General features: G+C 40.8%; 1 protein-coding gene across 1 annotated transcript in view; it reads left to right on the top strand.

Moving 5' to 3' along the window:
- The window catches only part of BBOF1 (basal body orientation factor 1), a gene marked incomplete at its 5' end in the record, with an annotated part of 34,421 nt that overhangs the window by 210 nt on the left and 12,676 nt on the right, over positions 1-21,535 (top strand). Inside the window, 6 exons of the mRNA XM_080657053.1 lie at positions 3,501-3,729; positions 10,544-10,609; positions 12,667-12,810; positions 17,102-17,182; positions 18,018-18,088; positions 18,988-19,132. Coding sequence (XP_080513179.1) covers positions 3,501-3,729; positions 10,544-10,609; positions 12,667-12,810; positions 17,102-17,182; positions 18,018-18,088; positions 18,988-19,132 — 736 coding nt within the window. The remainder of the gene's footprint in view (positions 1-3,500; positions 3,730-10,543; positions 10,610-12,666; positions 12,811-17,101; positions 17,183-18,017; positions 18,089-18,987; positions 19,133-21,535) is intronic.

Raw genomic sequence — 21,535 nt, 5'->3', positions numbered from 1 at the left:
TTGCATGCCAGACTTTACGACAATAGGATGAGATTTAGGACCCTGACGTAATTTAGGCACAGCCCCTACCTATGTATAATGCATTAACATTAACGATGGAGGCAGATAGGTTCCCCAAAAGTAGAATTCATACAGGACCGAATGAAATAGGTGCTTGTGGAGGAACAAAGAGCTGAGAATGAGGAGAAAGAGGTCTGACACTAGAAGTGAAAGCCAGGATCACGTTTATTGGGATATTGGAGGTCCTCTAGACCAGCGCTGTCCAATAGAGTAGTCACTGGCCATGTGTGACTACATTAAAATTAAATAAAATTAACAATTCAGATCCTCAATTGTACTAGCCACATTTCATAACCTCAGTAAGCACATGTTGCTAGTGTAACTATATTGGACAGCCTAGATATCTAACAGTTTCATCGTTACAGCAGTACTGGACAGCAGTACTCTAGATGAGTGGTTCTTAACCCAGGGTGATTTTGCCTTCCAGGGCACATTTGGCAATATCTCTGGAGACATTTTTGATTATCACATTGGGAATGTGTGCTATTGGCATCTAGTGAGTAGAGATGCTGTTTTACATCCTGCAATGCACAGGACAACCCCCTCACCCCCCACCCCAAAGAATCATTTAGCTCAGAATGTCAGCAGCGCCAGGGTGGGGAAACCCTGCTCAAGACTATAAACTTCTCTAGAATAGGCACTAAGCATTATTCACCATATCTCCAGCACCTAGCAGAGAGCCTGGAACACAGCAGATGCTTATTATTTGTTCAATAAATAAGGTTCCTGCCTGTGTATGCTTCAACTTATTTATTCCATAAGAACTGTGCTCTTGATCCTAGTCTGAGAGATCTCTACTATGTGGTTGAGATGATCTGGAACATCTAAAGGGTCTCCTGATGATTGAAGTAGTTCCTTAGGTCTTCTAGGGATTCCTTTTGGTTCAAAGGAAAGCATAAAGGATTTGACCAAATTGGCTAATTGTTCAGATTTCTCCAAAATGATCAGAACTAACTGTAGCATGAATCCTTTCCAGGCTTGGAGCTGCTGCTAATTGTCACTAACCTATTAGGTAGCCCTGGTAGTTCCTGACACATTGGAGTCGTACATGGTGTCCAACAATACTATATATGGGACTATGAGAGAATCCCCAAACTTGTAAAGTTTGTGAAGTTACTTGTTTAAGAGAGTAATAAATGCTCAGTGCAGAAAGTTTAGGAAACATGGAAAGTTAAAGTAGAATACAAAAATCACCTGTAATTCATCATCCACTACTATCATTTTGGGATTTTTTTTTATCTTTTTTAAATGATAGCCCAATGTACATACTTATTTGTAACTTCCCCATCTATATATATAATCTATATATATAAAGAGGTAATATGCAAATTAGGCCAAGATGCCATAATGGGTCACGACCAGTCCGGAGGAGGTTGCGTGCGCAGAGACAGAGACAGGGAGCGGAAACAGAGACAAGGAGGCCTGCAGGCGGCGCCGGAGTGGACACAGGCAGGGTGCCTGGGGGATGATGTGAGTCAGGCGCAGATCCGGCCTCCCACAGCACCGGTCTGGCCTGACTCCTGTGCGAGTCAGGCACAGGTCCCAGCCCCCACGGGGTGCCTCCTTGCGCGATTTCAATCGCATGCTGAGCCTCTAGTTTATTAATATAAGTATTCTTCTACAGTGTAACTTTAAAAACACACACATAACTACATAGTTAGTCTAGCACTTTTAAAAAGTGCCAAGGGCTTATCACATTCTTGGAACTCACTAGCATATGTTTTCTATTTTTGACCATGCATCTACAGTATATATATCAACAATGAAGAACACTGAGCCTTTGCCAGGTGGTTCAGTTGATTGGAGTGTCACCGTGTACACCAAAAAGATTTTGGGTTCGATTGCTGGTCAGAACACATACCTAGGTTGATGATTTGATCCCCACTCATGGCACATACGGGAGGCAACTGATGATGTTTGTCTCTCACATCAATGTCTCTCTCTCTCTCTCTCTCTCTCTCTCTATCTATCTCTATCTCTATCTCTAAAATCAATAAACATATCCTCAGGTGAGGATTTAAAAAAAAAAAAAGAACACAGATCTCTTATTCCTTGAATTTTCCATGACTCATGGTTTGAGAAACCCTGCTTTGTTTTTACAGTCAGTATTATTGGTCCTTTTATGATAAATCCTGTCTGATTTCTTTCATCAACTTAGAGCAAGTTGGACTTGATACCTTCAGGGAGCAATTGGATGACTGTAGCAAGGCAGTCTGTCACTATTGCCTAAATCCGTGGTCGGCAAACTGTGGCTTGCGAGCCACATGCGGCTCTTTGGCCCTTGAGTGTGGCTCTTCCACAAAATACCACGGCCTGGGCGAGTCTATTTTGAAGAAGTGGCGTTAGAAGAAGTTTAAGTTTAAAATATTTGGCTCTCAAAAGAAATTTCAGTCGTTGTACTGTTGGTATTTGGCTCTGTTCACTAATGAGTTTGGCGACCACTGGCCTAAACCATGCTGGAAAAGGAGTTCAACAGCTATAACAGGGTGGGGGTTAGGGTTGAAGCTGGCCATAATTTGTAGAGAATAAAAGCTCAGAGTGGGATTGAAAAGGGATCAAGAACCAAAAGTTGGTGGGGATCGAGGGTGACAGTATAGAAATGCCCACACAGACTTATGTGTGAAAATATTTAGAATTCAAATACAGGTGAAGTCTTAGTTATTATCTAAATACATACCCAGTGCCTACCATAGATAAGGGATAATGTTTGTTAATGCTCATACAATCTTTATTTTGGAAAAACCTCCCCTTTTATCACTTTAATCTTCAAAGCCATTCTTTATTATTATTTTAAAAATTTCCTCTTTACTTCTGTACAAATGATTATGGTTTGTTTGTCAGGCATCCTTGAAGCCTGATGCATTGTGGAACTAGCAGATAAGATCTTTAACATACTAGTACTTGCTCACGTGACTTGAACATTTGTCCAAGGCCTAGCCAAGAAACAAACAAAAAATACACACAAAATAACCTAGAACAAAAAGAAAATTGGGATTGGGATAGGTGGAAGATTACAGAAATATGGACTTAAAGTTACATTTACACTATGAATGTATCTTCATGGTGAAGAGGAACTAAGGTAATGGATTTGTAGTAGAGAGAGCCAGGGTCTAAGACTGAGCAAGTCGGAATAGAAAAGACAGTTCAAATGTGAGAGAATCAAATAAGTGAAAAGATGTGAAAGCTTTATGAAATAAATTTAACTTATTATGCCTTTCCTCTTTGTTTTTCTAGTCCTTTAGAGTTATGCTCCAAAGCTTTCCTCTTCCAGGAAGAGGCACCTACTAAGACAACTCCTTTGTCAAGTAAATATTTATTATTAACTAATTCATCTAATAATGTTTGCTCATATGTGCCAGGCAATAGCAAACAAAACAATAATAGAGAAATGTAATAGAGAATAGTTAGTTATATGTTGTCAATGCCCTCTTCCCATGTAGGAAGACAACAAAAACGGAGGAAACTGCAGTGGAAAGAGCCAAGGCCAATGCCTCCCTTTGGGAGGCCAGGCTGGAAATCACAGAACTCTCTAGGATTGAGTATCGTGATACTTCCCTGAGACTTGCGAAAACTAATGAGGACTTAAAGAAACAGCAGTATAAAATGGAGAAAGACACAATGTCTGTATTAAGCTACCTGAAGAAGCAGGACCAGGAGAAAGATAATATGGTAGGTGGGTAGAAATCCTCATTACATAGAAGCTTTGTGGCCTGCATTAACTAATTGATATTGGTCTGCCTTTATCAGTATCACTTTTTTTTTTCATCTGCCTCCATATATCAAAGGCCTACATCTAGCTGTAGCAAATGCATAATTTTTCACAATCATGGATGTTCATTAAAACCAAAGAAATTATTTTGCAAAGAAGTAATGCAGGTTCAATATATCCTGGTTAGCTAGCTCTCCTATAGTGTTTTACTCATTCTTCTATATCATAGAAATGCATTATTTTCTTAAACTTTATTTAAGCTGTTATAGTCTTATTTCATGTTAATTATAGAAATATTAAAAATAAAATGCTTTTCCCTGGCTGGGCAGCTCAGTTGGTTAGAGAATCGTCCCAATATGCCAAGGTTGTATGTTCTATCCCCAGTCAGGGTACATACAAGAATTAACCAAAGAATAATGTATGCATAAATAAATGGACCAATGAATCATGTTTCTCTCTCTCTCTCCCCTTGCTTCCTTTCACTCTCTTTCTATCTCACAAGTTTATAAGAATTAAAAAAGAAAATGTTTTAAAAATTATATCTTGAACAAAATTTGGAAATTTTTTTAAAAAATGGGTTTTTGTATTTAATGCTTTGTTCAGTCAATCACAAAAGATCATTTCACTCCCGTCCTACATGGTTTAGGACTATATCTATTTTTTAGAATTTGTAAGTTTTCCTTAAACTAGTCTAAGATATTGTTTACAACAATATTTCACTTCTGGATACTCTGATTGCATAACCAAATCAAGGAGTTTTTAGTTTAAAAAACTACTTAGGTTCCCTACTAAAACCAGCACCCTTGGAGAAATGACTAATTCCAAGACCGGGGCAGGGAAAGTAAAAGATGAGCCTGGAATATCTTATCATGACAGAGAGTAAGTAAAAAATATTAATTTGGGCGTAAACCGGTTTGGCTCAGTGGATAGAGCGTCGGCCTGCGGACTGAAGGGTCCCGGGTTTGATTCCGGTGAAGGGCATGTACCTTGGTTGCAGGCACATCCCCAGTAGGGGGTGTGCAGGAGGCAGCTGATCGATGTTTCTAACTCCCTATCCCTCTCTCTTCCTCTCTGTAAAAAATCAATAAAATATATTTTTTAAAAAATATTAACTTGGGATGGTGAACACAGAGTACAGATGATGTGTTGTGGAATTGGGCACCTGAACCTGTATAATTTTGTTAACCAGGGTCGCCCCAATACATTAATAAAAAGGAAAAAAAAATTAGTAAGAAAAAAAAAGTAAAAATATTAGAGGACACAGGAACTAGTTGAAAGGAGCTCCCACTGGCCAAATCTGGGAAATAAAAATAAATAATTACTAATAAATTAAAGCTCATTGAAAAGAGTATGTCCATGAGCACATACTACTAATAAATAAATACATTATAAATGAGGGAGGAGGGAATGCTTTTCCTTATAGTAGAATGTAGTAAATTATTAAATTTCCAAGGAGTGAGGATGGAGTAGGAACAGTCACCATTTGGCATCACAGTAATAATTGATTCAGTCAGAAATTATCAGTGGATGCTAAAACTAGTGGGTTATAGTTTGATGTGCAGAAGGATATTTGCATAATCTCAAAATACCTTCCCACAAATTACTTAATAATTACAAAAGAAAAAAATACATTTTTTTTTGTAAGCCTTGTCGAAACAAGGCCACCAAAAATTTTGGTTGTCTCCCCCCCCAAACAAAAAAAAAAAATTTGGGAGAGAGAGAGATATACTAACTTTTAAATGGAGAAACCTGGCAGACACAATCTTAATTGATTAAAGTTGACATCAATCACCTCATGATGTGATGCACTAGAAAGGATACACCATTGCTTTGCAGTGTATGCCTTCCAAAAATGCATAACTTGATCAGACAACCCTAACTCTGGCCAGTAACCTTCAAAAATGTTGAATCATAAAAGACAAAGACTGAAAAACTTTTCCAGAGTAAAGGAGGCTAGGATACATGACAACTAAATATAATACATAATCAAGAGTTATATCCTGGACTGGAAAAAGAAAAGTTGCAATGAAGGACATTAATGGGACAAGTGGTGATAAAATATGAATATGGATTATAGATTATATCAATGTTAAATTTCCCAATTTTGATAATTATACTATGCTTCTTAAGAAGTGCATTTTTAAATTAGGAAATACATAATTATTTAGGAGTAAAGGATCGTCATGTTTTTAACATATTCTCACATGGTCTAGAACAGCCGTGGGCAAACTACGGCCCGCGGGCCGGATTCGGCCCGTTCGGCTGTTCTATCCGGCCCGTGGAGCCGAAAGAGCAGAGGGTTCTCTTGCTCTCCCCTCTGCTCCTTTACTTTGAATTTGTATTAGTTCACACAAACACTCCATCCATGCTTTTGTTCCGGCTCTCTGGTCCAGTTTAAGAACCCATTGTGGCCCTCGAGTCAAAAAGTTTGCCCACCCCTGGTCTAGAAAAAACAATATCATCTGTATATCTATACCTATATAATTATATATTTAGACTAGAGGCCCGGTGCATGAAATTCGTGCATGGGGCGGGGTGTCCCTCAGCCCAGCCTGCACCCTCTCCAATCTGGGGCCCCGCTCCACTGGGATCGGGCTTAAACGGGCAGTCGGACATCCCTCTCACAATCCAGGACTGCTGGCTCCCAACTGCTCGCCTGCCTGCCTTCCTGATTGCCCCTAACCGCTTCTGCCTGCCAGCCTGGTCACCACCTAACCACTCCCCTGCCAGCCTGATTGATGCCTAACTGCTCCCCTGCAAGCCTGTTTTCCCCTAACTGCCCTCCCCTGCAGGCCTGGTCACCCCTTACTGCCCTCCCCTGCAGGCCTGGTCCCCCCTAACTGCCCTCCCCTGCAGGCCTGGTCCCTCCCAACTGCTCTCCCCTGCAGGCCTGGGTCCCTCCCAACTGCCTTTCCCTGCTGGCCTGGTTGCCCCAAACTTCCCTCCTCTGCCAGCTTGGTCACCCCTAACTGCCCTCCCCTGCAGGCTTGATCGCCCACAACTGCCCTCCCTTGCAGGCCTGGTCCCTCCCAACTGCCCTCCCCTGCTGGCCTGATCGCCCACAACTGCCCTCCCTTGCAGGCCTGGTCCCTCCCAACTGCCCTCCCCTGATGGCCATCTTGTGGTGGCCATCTTGTGTCCACATGGGGCAGGATCTTTGACCACATGGGGGCAGCCATCTTGTGTGTTGGAGTGATGGTCAATCTGCATATTACTATTTTATTAGATAGGATAGAGGCCTGGTGCACAGGTGGGGGCCAGTTGGTTTGCCCTGAAGGGTGTCCCGATCAGGGTGGGGGTTCCCTTGGGGCGTGGGGCGGCCTGGGCGAGGGGCCTGTGGTGGTTTGCAGGCTGGCCACGCCCCCTGGCGACCCAAGTGGAGGCCCTGGTATCTGGAGTTTATTTATCTTCTACAATTGAAACTTTGTAGCCTGGAGCGGAGCCAAGCCTTCTGCTTGCTCTGCGGCAGCAGCCATTTCTATTGGGATTTATGTATCTTCTATAATTGAAACTTTGTACCCTTAAGCGGAGGCCTGGGCTGGCCAGGGTGTGCAGAAAGCTTGGCTTCCTTCCACGGGCAACCCTAGCCTCCTGCTCTTTCCAGCTCCATGGATGCTGCCATTTCTGTTTGGGTTTATGTATCTTCTATCATTGAAACTTTGTAGCTTTGAGTGGAGGCCTAGGCCGGCAAGGGCAGGTGGAAAGCTTGGCTTCCTGCATTGCCGGGGAAACCCAAGCCTCACTCTCTGTGGCCATAGCCATCTTGGTTGGGTTTTATTTGCATATTCACTCCTGATTGGCTGGTGGGCATGGCTTGTGGGTGTAGCGGAGTGATGGTTAATTTGCATATTACTCTTTTATTAGATAGGATAGGTCTCTATATATTTAGATAGTTCTATCTATACAGAGGGAAAGTAAATGTGGCGAAATTGGGTGAAGAGTGTATGAGAACTCTTTGTACTTTTCTTGAAACTTTTCTCCTAAAAAATTACCCATATGTATTATGCTAAGTGAAATAAGTCAGACAGAGAAAAATAAATTCCATATGATTTCACTTATATGTGGAATCTAAAGAACAAAATAATTGAACAAATAGAAACAGACTCATAAATACAGAGAACAGACTGATGGTTGCCAGAGGGGAGGGGATTTGAGGGACTGGGTGAAAAAGGTGAAGGGATTAAGAAGTAGAAATTGGTAGTCACATGCCGCAATGTGCAAGGCTAGGGTTCAGGATCTGAAGAAGTGGCCGACGCACAAATGAAAGCCTTATACAAGAAATATGAATTTTAGAAGGCATGGGGGCCAGGTGGAGACGTCTCTCTTGGGGAGGCACACTCAAACCTGGCCTTACCTGCTTTTTATTCAATTTTAGATACATATTTTGCCCTCAGTAAATCACGGCAAACAGGTAGCAGACAGACCGTCTCTAAGGTCAATAAAGATCAGTAAGGTTCAGTAAACATTTACTTTGAGACTATTAGGTCAAGAAATTGCTTCGAGCCACCAATATCTCAATATGGAACAATCGGTGCTTAGCATCAGCCTGCTAACGCCCACGGTCCATCCGCCTTCCCCATTCCTTGGTGCACTCTTATGACAGTATTGGCAAAACGATGGCTTCCCGCAGTCACAAGATAGTCCCAGGGATGTAAAGTACAACATAGGGAATATAGCCAATGATATTGTAATAATACTGTACAGTGCCAGGTGGGTACTTGAAATATCGAGGGGACCACTTTGTAAGTATGTGATTGTCTAATCACTAGGGTATACATCTGAAATGAATATAAAATAATATTGAATGTCAAATGTAATTGAGAAATGAAATTTTAAAAAAGTTACCCAGATAAGAGAAATGCATATCAAAACAACAATTTGATACCCATAACTACTATCAGAAAGTAACAAATGTTGGAGAGAAAGCAGAAAAATTAGAACCCTTATGCACTGTTGGTGGGAATGTAAATTGGAACAGGTACTATGGAAAACAGCATGAAGGTTCCTCAAAAAATTAAAAATAGAATTGCCAGATGACCCAGCAACAAAAATTTAAAGCAGGATCTTGGAGATATACTTGCATGCCCATGTTTGTTCAGACATTATTCACGTAGCCAAGAGGTGGAAGCAACACAAATGTCCATTGATGGGATAAAAAAGAAAAAAAAAAAAAGGTGTATACAGACATTTAATGGAATATTATTATACAGCCTTAAAAAGAAGGAAATCCAAACAACCTAAGTGCCCATTAGCAGATGAGTGGATTAAAAAACTGTGGTACATCTACACAGTGGAATACTATGCTACTGTAAAAAAGAAGGAACTCTTACCATTTGTAACAGCATGGATAGACCTGGAGAGCATTATGCTAAGTGAAATGAGCCATTTGGAAAAAGATAAATATCACATGGTCTCACTCATTTGTGGAATATAATGAACAAAATAAACTGATGATCTAAAATAGATCCAGAGACATAGAAGCATCGAACAGACCATCCAACCTCAGAGGGAAGGCGGGGGGTCGGGAGGGGAAGTGGAGGGGGAGATGCCAACCAAAGGACTTGTATGCATGCATATAAACATAATCCATGTACACAGACAGTAGGGGGGCAAGGGCATGTGCTGGGGGGGGGGGGGAACGACCGAGGAGAGGTCAATGAGGGAAAAAGGAGACATATGTAATACTTTAAACAATAAAGAATAAAAATTTAAAAAAAGGAAATCCTGTCACATGCTACGTATGACTTGGATAAACCTCAAGGACATTATGCTCAGTGAAAAAAGCCAGTCAGGAAAGAATAAATATTGTGTGATTCCATTCATATCAAATATCTAAATTAGTCAAAATCCAGAAATAGAAAGGTGGTTGCCAAGGGCTTTGGGTAAAGGAGGAAAAGGAATTAGTATTTTATGAGTATAGAGTTTCGGTTTTGCAAGATTAAAAAGTTACAGAGATCCATTGTGCAACAATGTGAATATACTTTACTGAACTGTACATTTAAAAATGGTTAACATTTCCTTTCTGAAAGCAATAAAAACATTTAAAAAATAAATAAACATGGTTACATGGTCAATTTAATGTTGTCTTTAAATTTTTTTTTATTGATATTTAGAGAGAGAGAGGAGAGAGATAGAAACATCAATGATGAGAGAGAATCATTGATCAGCTGCCTCTTGCACGCCCCCTACTGGGGATCGAGCCCCCAACCTGGGCATGTGCCCTGATTGGGAATCAAACCATGACCTCCTGGTTCATAGGTCACCGATCAACCACTGAGTTACACAGGTGGGGCAATGTTCTCTTTTTTTAACATGTATTTATTGACTTTTGAGAGAGAGAGAGAGAGAGAGAGAGAGAGAGAGAGAGAGAGAGAGAGAGAGAGAGAGAGAGAGAGGGAGAGACATCAGTTTTTTGTTCCACTTATTTATGCATTCATTGATTGATTCTTCTATGTTCCCTGACTGGGTATTGAACCCACAACCTTGGCATACTGGGACAATGCTCTAACCAACTGAGCTACCCAGCCAGGGCTTAATGTTGTATTTTTTTTTACCACAATTTAAAAAAAGAGTTACTTAGGTAATTCTTATGATAGCCAGGTTCTGGAAACTAGCAATAGCAGATTAAAGGTATGAAGTATGTTCCCTCTCCTCTTCCCACCTTACTCAACCTCTCTAACCCTACTGGTTTTAATATGTGATAACAAGGCTATTTAATAAAGGCAGAACAGCAATTTCATCACCTTCCTATCTCTGTATTTTCATCTTCTACAGATTGAAAAACTAAAACAGCAATTGAATGAAACAAAGGAAAAAGCCCAAGAGGAGAAGGAGAAATTGGTAAGTATCAATGTACATTAATTAATACACTTACTGGGTGGTCAGGTTTCTGGAAAGCTCATTCTTAAGACACAATGAGATTAAATGAATTGGTCATCTGAGCAGCTCAGTGACCTTACAACTCATACACTTGTTGTACAGAAGCTCAAAAAATAACATTAAAATATGTTATTGTAGAAAACCATCTGGTATTAATGGTGCTTACTGATCCCAAGTTTTACATTCTTCCTATGTCTTTTCAGTGGGCCAAAAGTTAGGAAATATGTATATATTTTTAAAAGCTTAAAATATATCACAAAATCTTACCTAATAAAAGAGTAATATGCAAATTGACCATCACTCCAACACACAAGATAGCTGCCCCTATGTGGACACAAGATGGCCACCACAAGATGGCCAGCAGGGGAGGGCAGTTGGGAGGTACCAGGCCTGCAAGGGAGGGCAGTTGGGGGCGATCAAGCCTGCAGGGGAGGGCAGTTAGGGGTCCCAGATTGGAGAGGGTGCAGGCTGGGCTGAGGGACACACACCCCCGTGCACGAATTTTGTGCACCGGGCCTCTAGTATATTATAAGCCCACACTAATATTTTTAATTCAGGTGCAGGAATACAGGGTTTTTACTTAACTTTATCTCCTTCAAAAGTTAAGTGTGTCCTTTCTTCCTTGCCCAAAATCCTGGTTCTTAATGATACCAATATAATTTTGTAGTTGCTTTAAACCTCAATACATCAACAGTCACAGAATAGTAATACCAATGCTACCACTAACATAGATTAGTGGGAACAATTTTAAGATTTTTGTGGGGCTCTTTTCCCTTTGATATATGCCAATAGGAATCTACTATCAAATTATAAGGTTTAAGAACCACTTGAAGCCCTAACTGGTTTGGCTCAGTGGATAGAGCTACGGCCTGAGGACTGAAAGGTCGATTCCGGTCAAGGGCATGTACCTTGGTTGCGGGCACATCCCCAGTAGGAGGTGTGCAAGAGGCAACTGATGGATGTTTCTCTCTCATCGATGTTTCTGACTCTCTATCCCCCTCCCTTCCTCTCTGTAAAAAATCAACAAAATAGCCGAAACCGGTTTGGCTCAGTGGATAGAGCGTCGGCCTGCGGACTGAAGGGTCCTGGGTTCGATTCCGGTCAAGGGCATGTACCTTGGTTGCGGGCACATCCCCAGCAGGGGGTGTGCAGGAGGCAGCTGATCGATGTTTCTCTCTCATTGATGTTTCTAGCTCTCTATCCCTCTTCCTTCCTCTTTGTAAAAAATCAATAAAATATATTTTTTTTAAAAAAAAGAGAGAGACGCCAAAACCAGTTTGGCTCAGTGGATAGAGCGTCGGCCTGCAGACTGAAAGGTCCCAGGTTCGATTCCGGTCAAGGGCATGTAACTTGGTTGCGGGCACATCCCCAGTAGGAGGTGTGCAAGAGGCAGCTGATCGATGTTTCTCTCTCATCGATGTTTCTGACTATCTATCCCTCTTCCTTCCTCTCTGTAAAAAATCAATAAAATATATTTAAAAAAATAATAAAAAAAATAAAAAAAGAGAGAGACAAAGACTATCACACAAAAAAATTTTTTAGTTTTATGCCTCTTATTAATAAATATCTGCATTTTCTATACAAGATCAGCTTACTTAGAATTTTTCTTATTCAAGGCACTTGATAATTTTTAACAGAAAGTAAAACTTTATGCAAAAATAAAAAGGGGTGCCGAAACCGGTTTGGCTCAGTGGATAGAGCGTCGGCCTGCGGACTGAAAGGTCCCAGGTTCTATTCCGGTCAAGGGCACGTATCTTGGTTGCAGGCACATCCCCAGTAGGGGGTGTGCAGGAGGCAGCTGATCGATGTTTCTAGCTCTCTATCCCTCTCCTCTCTCTTCCTCTCTGTAAAAAATTAATAAAATGTATTTTAAAAAAAATAAAAATAAAAATAAAAAGGGAACATTTCTCCAAAGAGGGTAGAGAAATGGCTTAAGGCTTCAAATGGAACATGATTCTGCAGGATATCTGTTATTTTTCCTAACTCATTTACCTGTTTTTCTTTGTTTTTATATACAGGAACAAAAGTATACTGTGCAAATAAATGAGCTGGAGGGACAGTTCTATCAGAAAGCCAAAGAAATTGGCATGATTCAGACAGAGCTAAAAACAATAAAACAATTCCAAAAACGAAAAATCCAAGTGGAGAAAGAATTAGATGATGTAAGTTTCTTTCTTTCTTTTAAAAAGGAGGTTAGAATTAACTACTATGTCTTCAAAAGCCTTCACTGACATTTACTCATGTGAGATGGTAAAGGGATTTTTTTTTTTTACAATAAAAGTGTAAGACATCAGTTTAGGGCTGGATGCAAAAGGTCTTGATGTTTAGACTTTTCTTTTTCTAAGCATTGATTCCTTTGTAAATGTACCAAATCTTAGCCAGCACACCCTCCCACATTTATCAGCAGTCAAACCTTTAGAGTAACTTCAACTAGAAACAAACTACAGTTCTTTGAAAACAGTAGGGGCAAAGTCCTGAAGGAAAATATGCTTAGACAGATGAATGATAATTTTAGGAAATTTTAAAAGGCTTTCTGGGTAGGTGTGGGTGGGATGAGGAAAACAGTACTTTTAGAAAATTCCTCTGACCTTGCTATGCTCTTTCTCTTTCCATCCCTTCAGCTCAGAATATAGTTTTATTGCATTGATCATAATGCAACAAATGTCACAGATGAGTGCCAGGCACAAGTAGCTGAAGTCAGCTTTGTGACTTTGAGCAAGCTACTTAACTTCTCTATACCTTGTTTTCCTCATCTGTAAAATGAGGAGAATAAGAATCTTGTAGTGTTGTTTTAAGGACTGAGTTCATATATGGAAAGTATTTAAAATAGTATATATGACATAGTGAGAATTATATTAAGTGGTGTGTAGCTCTCTGAAAAAATAAGTTATTAGTGAAAAAATAATAATTTTCTGTGTCCCCATAGCATTTTGTATCTTTTTTATACCACTTAGCCTATCCTATCTTGATATTATAGTTATCATTTGTTTTATCTCCCCTACTGTATTGTAAATTCTTCGAAGTACAAACAGTGTTGTCCTTTGTATTCATCAAAAATATAAGATAAACAGTAATTTACTAGCTCAATAAATATTTGTTAAATGCTGAGTGGGTCTTTTCATTAAAAATGTAATTGGCGGGAACCTGGCCGGTATGGCTCAGTGGTTGAGCATCAACCTGTGAACCAGGAGGTCATGGTTCGATTCCCCATCAGGACATATGCCCAGGTTGTGGGCTCTATCCCCAGTGTGGGGCGTGCAGGAGGCAGCCAGTCAATGATTCTCTCATCATTAATGTTTCTATCTCTCTCTCCCTCTCCCTTTCTCTCTCTCTTTTGCTCTCAAAAAAATAAAATAAAATAATTGGAGGGATATCAACTTTTCTTTTAATTAGATGGGAGGAACCCTTTCACAATGTATACATATATCAAATCATCACTATGTACACTTGAAATACATTACAATTTTATTTGTCCTTTATGCCTCAATAAAGCTGAAAAAGAAAATTTAGAAGGAATATTAAGTTCTGTTTTATATGAAAATGCTGCATATTGAATCAAATTAAGTTCCTTAACTTTTCAGGAACTCTCAGAATAGATTCCTATGTGGAGGTATACATTCTGAATCAAAGTGAGTGAGGAACTAGTTCATAATCTAGTGGGCCACAGTGTGATTTTTTTAAAGAACAATGTTGCCACCTAGGGGACAAATAGATTTCATATCTCTTCAAAGAGGGCTGTTGGGCAAGGAAGACTTAAAATTCAAAGGCTTATGGGGAAAAATAAGGTGGTTCTGTGGAATATGGACGAATTAAGGCAGGTGTGGAGGCCCGTGAACTTAAAATTAAGGGGGTAGGTAATACATAAATGAAGAAAATTAATTATACTGGGTAATAAAATTCACTGTATAAATTTAAAAGAGGCTAATGATATTTAGATTATAAAAAGGTAGTCAAAACATATATTTTAAAGAAAAAAAATATTTCTATCCACCTGATTAGAAGAAGAAGCTTACATTAGTAGGTTGCAGTTATTTTTTTCATAAATTGTTTTGTCCTTGTTTTTGACAAAATGATGATAACCATTTTCAGCAAATTTTAGCTGATAAAAAAGTTGTCCTCTCCCCGCCACACACACAAACACCTAGGTATAGCCATTGAATATTTTTATTAAAATGCTATGTAGAAACATATTTATATATATAAACATATTATATATATATAATATATACATATATTATATATATATATATATATATAGCCTATACACACACACACACACACACACACACACACACACACACACATATATATTTATATATAGGCTAAGGGAGTTTATTACCACCAAGCCAGCAATGCAAGAAATATATTTTTAAAATATTTTTACAAAAATGAGGTCATGATGTACAAATTGTTTGTTAACCTGAAATCCTATTGAGTAAATGTATCATGATTTATTAATTGGTTCCTTGTTTTGGACATTTTTACTTTTTTCTAGTTTTTAAAAAATATTTTTTTATTGATTTCAGAGAAGGAGAGGGAGAGAGAGAAACATCAATGATGAGAGAGAATCATTGATAAGCTGCCTCCTACTGGGATCGGGCAGCAATCTGGTCATATGACCTCACCTGAGCGGAACCCTTATCTCCTGGTCCATAGGTCAGTGATCAGTCACTGAGCCACACTGGCCAGTTGAGACCATAGCTTTAAATTAGCTCTACTTTCTTTACCTAGAAGAATTTTATGTCATTTTTGTACAGTTGGCATGGAGGTCACGGTCAGGGCACATGTCTGGGTTACGGGTTCAATCCCCGGAGTGGAGTGTGCAGGAGGAAGCCAATCAATGATTCTCTCTCATCATTGATGTTTCTATCTCTCTCTCCCTTCCTCTCTGAAATCAATAAAAATACATTAAAAAAAAAAATTCTGCCCTAACCGGTTTGGCTCAGTGGATAGAGCGTCGGCCTGTGGACTCAAGGGTCCCTGGTTTGATTCCGGTCAAGGGCATGTACCTTGGTTGCGGGCACATCCCCAGTAGGGAGTGTGCAGGAGGCAGCTGATTGATGTTTCTCTATCATTGATGTTTCTAACTCTCTCTCCCTCTCCCTTCCTCTCTGTAAAAAAGCAATAATATATATATATTTTTAAAAGAATTTTATGTCCTTTTTATTATATACTAGAGGCCTGGTGCATGAATTCGAGCACCAGTGGGGTCCCTTGGCCTGACCTGCAGGATCGGGCTGAAACCAGCTCTCTGACATCCCCTGAAGGGTCCCAGATTGCAAGAGGGCACAGGCCAGGCCGAGGGACCCCACTGGTGCACGATCGGGGCTGGAGAGGGACGTGGAAGGTTGGACAGCTGGAGAGGGACCATAGGAGGGCTCCAGCACATGTCCAGCCTGTCTCGCTCAGTCCCAATCGGCTGGACCCCAGCAGCAAGCTAACCTATTGGTCAGAGCTTCTGTCCCCTGATGGTCAGTGCACATCATAGCAACTGGTCAACTGATCAACTGGTCGACTGTCTGCCCCCTGGTGGTCAGTGCATGTCATAGCAAGCAGTTGAGTGGTATTAGCATATCATTAGCATATTATGCTTTGATTGATTGAATGGATGACTGGACACTTAGCATATTAGGCTTTTTTTTTTAACTTATTTTTTGTTTAATATATTTTATTGATTTTTTACAGAGAGGAAGGGAGAGGGATAGAGAGTTAGAAACATTGATGAGAGAGAAACATCGACCAGCTGCCTCCTGCATACCCCCTATTGGGGATGTGCCCACAACCAAGGTACATGCCTTTGACCGGAATCAAACCTGGGACCTTCAGTCCCCAGGCCGATGCTCTATCTACTGAGCCAAACCCGTTAGGGCTAGGCTTTTATTATATAAGATAGTTTTAGAGGACAGAATGATTCATCTGTGGGAATCATAGGGAGATGTTTTTTAAGATTAATTCTAAGAAGAATTTTCTAAAAATAAGAACTATTAAAGGTCAGCTTAGTGAATTAATGAGAATTAGTGATATTCTGTTTCTAAATGTTCTTCTCATAGGAGGGATTTTCATATTAATTGAGAGATTATATAGTCTGACTCCTCAGTCTCTTCCAGTTCTAAAATATGATTCTGTGTATCCACATGGTTAGAATGAAAGATATTTAGAAAATATGATTATGAGGATACCTTGTCTGAATGTTTTGAGAACTGTTATTCATGAAAGGTTTTTTAGGAACTCAATACTGATCCTGTAAATCTAGAGAAGATTGGGGGAAATGTAGTACTCACAGGCAAAGACTTGGAGTTCTTCTGTGTGTTCAGGATTAAGAGGTAAAGTGTAACAGAAAATGTTTCTTTATTGAGAATTTCCTAGGAATATGCCCCAACCAACCCCAATTTCATTTCCTATTGACCAGGTTTTTTGTTGTTGTTGTCTTTTTGTTTTGCTATCTTAATTTAGCTGAAGGAGAATTTAAGGCACTCACAGCGGAAACATCAAGAGACGCTTAGAAAATTGGAAAGCAGGTTTTTTAAAGAAAAGGTATGACATATTAAGGTTAATTTAAAATTCTTTCATTTACCAGAACGACATAAATGTATTTACATGCACTCTGAGATATCAGCCTTCCATTTGGTACCTTGTTAGTTTTTTTTTTATTTTATCAAATCACAGTAGAATAAAAAATAGGGAAAACAAAGCCTATTTTAGTTATCTCAATGTCTAGTCTTTTTTCCCTTCCCAGTTAGAGATTCTTGAAACCCCCAAGTGAGATTGTCATCTTACCAATGCTTTCAGACATATCCCCCTCAGTTTGGTGTTTCCCTGGTGGAACTAAAGCTACATGTACCTCATTATATAGGGGAGGTGGGATTGGAGAGGTCACTCTGGTACACATGATGTACATTTTAATTATTATTATTGTTTGGGTCCAATTCATAGGATATAATCTTCATGAAAGCAGGGACCCTATCTGTTTTGTTCACCACAGAATCTCCAGTGTTTAAAAAACCTGGTACACTATTATTGCTCCATAGGAATTTGTTGAATGAATGAATAATGACTCTCAACACTGTCAGAGATACTGACTCTCCTCATTGTATTTAGCAGAAATTTCTCTCAGCTCTGCTTTGCCATACTAATGTGGAATTTTTTTTCCTATTTATCTGTCATGTTGTTTCTTTAATGAGGAGATGGGGAGGTACCCTACGGTTCCTGTGTTCACACTATTTTTCTGACTCCTCTATCAATAGGTGGAGTTCACATCAGGTCATGTGGACAGGAGTATTTTGACATTATAAAATACTTAACTTTTTGATGTGTAAATTTGTTGTTAGAAATATAACTCGGTATTAAAACAGACTATTTTCTTTTTTAGCACCGACTAGAACAGGAAGCTGAAAAGAAGATAATAATGCTGGCAGAGAGAGCCCATCATGAAGCTGTTGTGTAAGAGACCGCTGCCATTTCCCCCTTTTTAATAGCCTCTCTTACCTTTTTCAGGCCTGTTTTGTTCTTATCATGTTGTCTTCCCACTTCTCTCCTGGTTTGGTTTCTTTGAATTTTCTGGCTTATTTTCCCTCACTGTTTCCATAAAGAGAACTTTGTGTTTCCACCCTCTTCCCGTCCACCCTTCTTGTAGCAGCATGGTGTGCAGGCAAGAACCTGGGCTTTGAAATTAGACTGGTTCTCAACACATATACCAATTGACTGTAGGTAGATTCCTTAATTTTTTAAAATTAAATCTCTTTATCTAAAAAATGGGGTTAATGCCCTGGCCCAGTGGTCGGCAAACCGTGGCTCGCGAGCCACATGCGGCTCTTTGGCCCCTTGAGTGTGGCTCTTCCACAAAATACCACGGCCTGGGCGAGTCTATTTTGAAGAAGTGGCATTAGAAGAAGTTTAAGTTTAAAAAATTTGGCTCTCAAAAGAAATTTCAATCGTTGTACTGTTGATATTTGGCTCTGTTGACTAATGAGTTTGCCGACCACTGCCCTGGCCGGTTTGGCTCAGTGGATAGAGTGTTGGCTTGCAGACTGAAGGGTCCCCGGTTAGATCCGATCAAGGGCACATACCTGCTTTGCGGGCTCAGTTCCTAGTAGGGGCGTGCAGGAAGCAGCCAATCAATGATTTTCTCTCATCATTGATGTTTCTATCTCTTTCTCCCTCTCCCTTCCTCTCTAAAATCAATAAAAAAAAATATTTTTCTAAATGGGGTTAGTAATAGCAATCTGGCAGGGTTGTCCTTTTCATTAATTTGGGGGGGGGGGTAAAGCAATAATTGTCCTAGTTTGGTAATATCTGAAACTTAGACCTCTGTTTTGAAATCTTGTGTTTCTCTATTTCAGGCAATTGAACAGTGCTGGAAGAGCTGTTTTTAAAGAGAATGTTTATCTCCAGAAAGCTCTTGACTACCACCTGAAGGAAGCTGATGCTCTACAAAAAAAATCTAAGAAGTTGCTAGAGTCTAAAACTTCCCTTTTATATCAAAAGGTTCCAATTCTCTTTTAGACTTTGCTTCCTATCTTTTTAAAAAATATGTTCTTACTAATTTCAAAGAGAGGAAGGTAGAGGGAGAGAGGAGTAGAAATATCAATGATGAGAATCATTGATCAGCTGCCTCCTGCATGCCCCCTACTGGGGATCTAGCCTGAAACCTGGGCATGTGCCTGACTGGGAATCGAACTATGACCTCTTGGTTCATGAGTCAAGCTCAATCACTGAGCCACACTGGCAGGGCCTTATCGTTTTTTTGTTTTTTTAAAGCATTAAGTTGGTAAATACTAAGCATTGAGTGTAATCCTCCTATATAAAAAAAAGGTAATATGCAAATTGACCCTCACGCTCTCACAAGATGGCTGCCTACAACCAGGCCAGCAGGGGGGTTACTGAGGGACGACCAAACGACTGAACAAGCAGGCTGTGTGGTGCAACAAGGCCAGCAGGGGGGTTAGTGAGGGAAGACCAAATGACTGAACAAGCAGGCTGTGTGGGGCGACCAGGTCGGCGGGGGGGACGCAATACGAGACAACCAGGCCAGCGGGGGGCAGTTGGGGGTGACCAGGCCGGCACAGGGGGCACTTGGAGGTGATTAGGCTGACTGGGGGCAGTGGGGGGCAACTAGGCCGGCAGGGGAGGACAGTTGGGGATGACCAGGCTGGCAGGGGTGGCAGTTAGGGGCAAACAGGCAGGCAGGCAGGTGGGCGATTAGGAGCCAGCAGTCCAGGATTGTGAGAGGGATGTCTGACTGCTGGTTTAGGCCCAATCCCCAACAGCAGTCGGACATCCCCCAAGGGTTTCCGGACTGGAGAGGGTGCAGGCTAGGCTGAGGGACCCCCCTCCATGCATGAATTTCCATGCACCAGGCCTCTAGTAAAGATACGTAAGGACAAAGGTATCATTTTTCTTCTGTCTGAATGATGTACCTTTCTTATCTCAAAAGATTAATTACTGAAGGACTAAGAAGCATTAGACTTGGCATTATAAAGAATATATCAGAAACCTAAATACAACTCACTATTATCTACTACTTGAGAATACTCATTTTGCTTTGTTTAGAGTTCGTCTCTGAATCACTTAGGAACAGGTTCAGCTGTAACAACCCTGACAACAGTGGCATCTACACTAATAAAAGAGAAAGATGCAAATTGACTATACCTCCACAATGCCCACCAGCCAATCAGGAGGGAGTATGCAAATTAACCCAAACAAAGCTGGAGGGTTAATTTGCATATGCATGTGCCAAGCAGCCTGGTTTCCGGGGATGGGCGCCAAGCCCACAGCCTCCTGGGACCATCACCACACTGGGAGGCGAGGGCGGTGGCGCCAAGCCACGCCTGTAGGCTCCCGGAACCATCGCTGGCCCCGGGAGGCGAGGGTGGCCACACAGCTTGACAGCAGACAGCAGGGCCTGCTTAGCCGTAGCTGTGGTGACCCGTGAGCAGGCAAGCGGGCCTGCAGGCAGCACCCAGCAGGGCCTGCTTGGCCATTACCAGGGCAACCTGGGAGTAGGCAAGCGCGGCCCGCAGGCAGCACCCAGCAGGGCCTGCTTGCCCATCGCCATGGTATGGAGCAGGCAGGCCCCACAGAGAGCAGAGAAACATCGGGAGCGGGCCTGAGCCATCAATAGGACATTCCCCCAGGGCTCCCGGATTGGAGAGGGTGCAGGTTGGGCTGAGGGATGCTCCCCCTCACCCCGTGCATCAATTTTATGCACCAGGCCTCTAGTCATCACATAAGGGTTTAGTCTCTCACCTGAAGGAAGTCAGAGCTGGAAAGCCAACAGAGCCCAGGTTCCTTAACTGTGCTCTGCAGCATGTGGCTTACATCCTCAAAGTCACCTCATGTCCCACAGTAGCTGCTGGAGCTCTAATCTTTACTAAAACAGCAGGAAGGAAGAAGGACAAGAAGGAAATATATATGCCCCTCCCTTTAGCGATCTTCCTGGAAGTCCTGCACACATTTCTACTTACACCTCATTGATCAGAACCTATGTTGAACCACAGGGGAGACAGAGAATTTTCAACTGAGCTTACAGCCTTCCTCAAAAAAAAATCGGCGTTTTATTACTCGGGGGGGGGGAAGAGAAAATGGACATTGAGATAGGTAGTTAGCAAACTGCCAGAGTTTCCAATATACAGTTGTTAAATTAATGTTTTTACTGTATAGTCATACTGATTTTAGAATTACCCTTTTGATAATATAAAATATTTGACCTTTCAGAATTTTAGGGGAAGGAAAGTTTCTTAATTGGAAAAATCAGTGGTCTTCACAAGTCTAGACAAGGACTCTAGAATTTTTTTACTCTATATATGCAGAATTCTAAAATATCCCATCTGAACTTGGCATCATACTCAAATCTCACAAAGTAATGGAAATTAGAGAGGAACTTTTAAG

The sequence above is a fragment of the Plecotus auritus genome, assembly GCF_963455305.1.
Source record: "Plecotus auritus genome assembly, chromosome: 1".
Classification (NCBI taxonomy): Eukaryota; Metazoa; Chordata; class Mammalia; order Chiroptera; family Vespertilionidae; genus Plecotus; species Plecotus auritus.
Note: the sequence above shows the minus strand (reverse complement) of the source record. Positions and strands in the feature narration are given on the sequence as shown.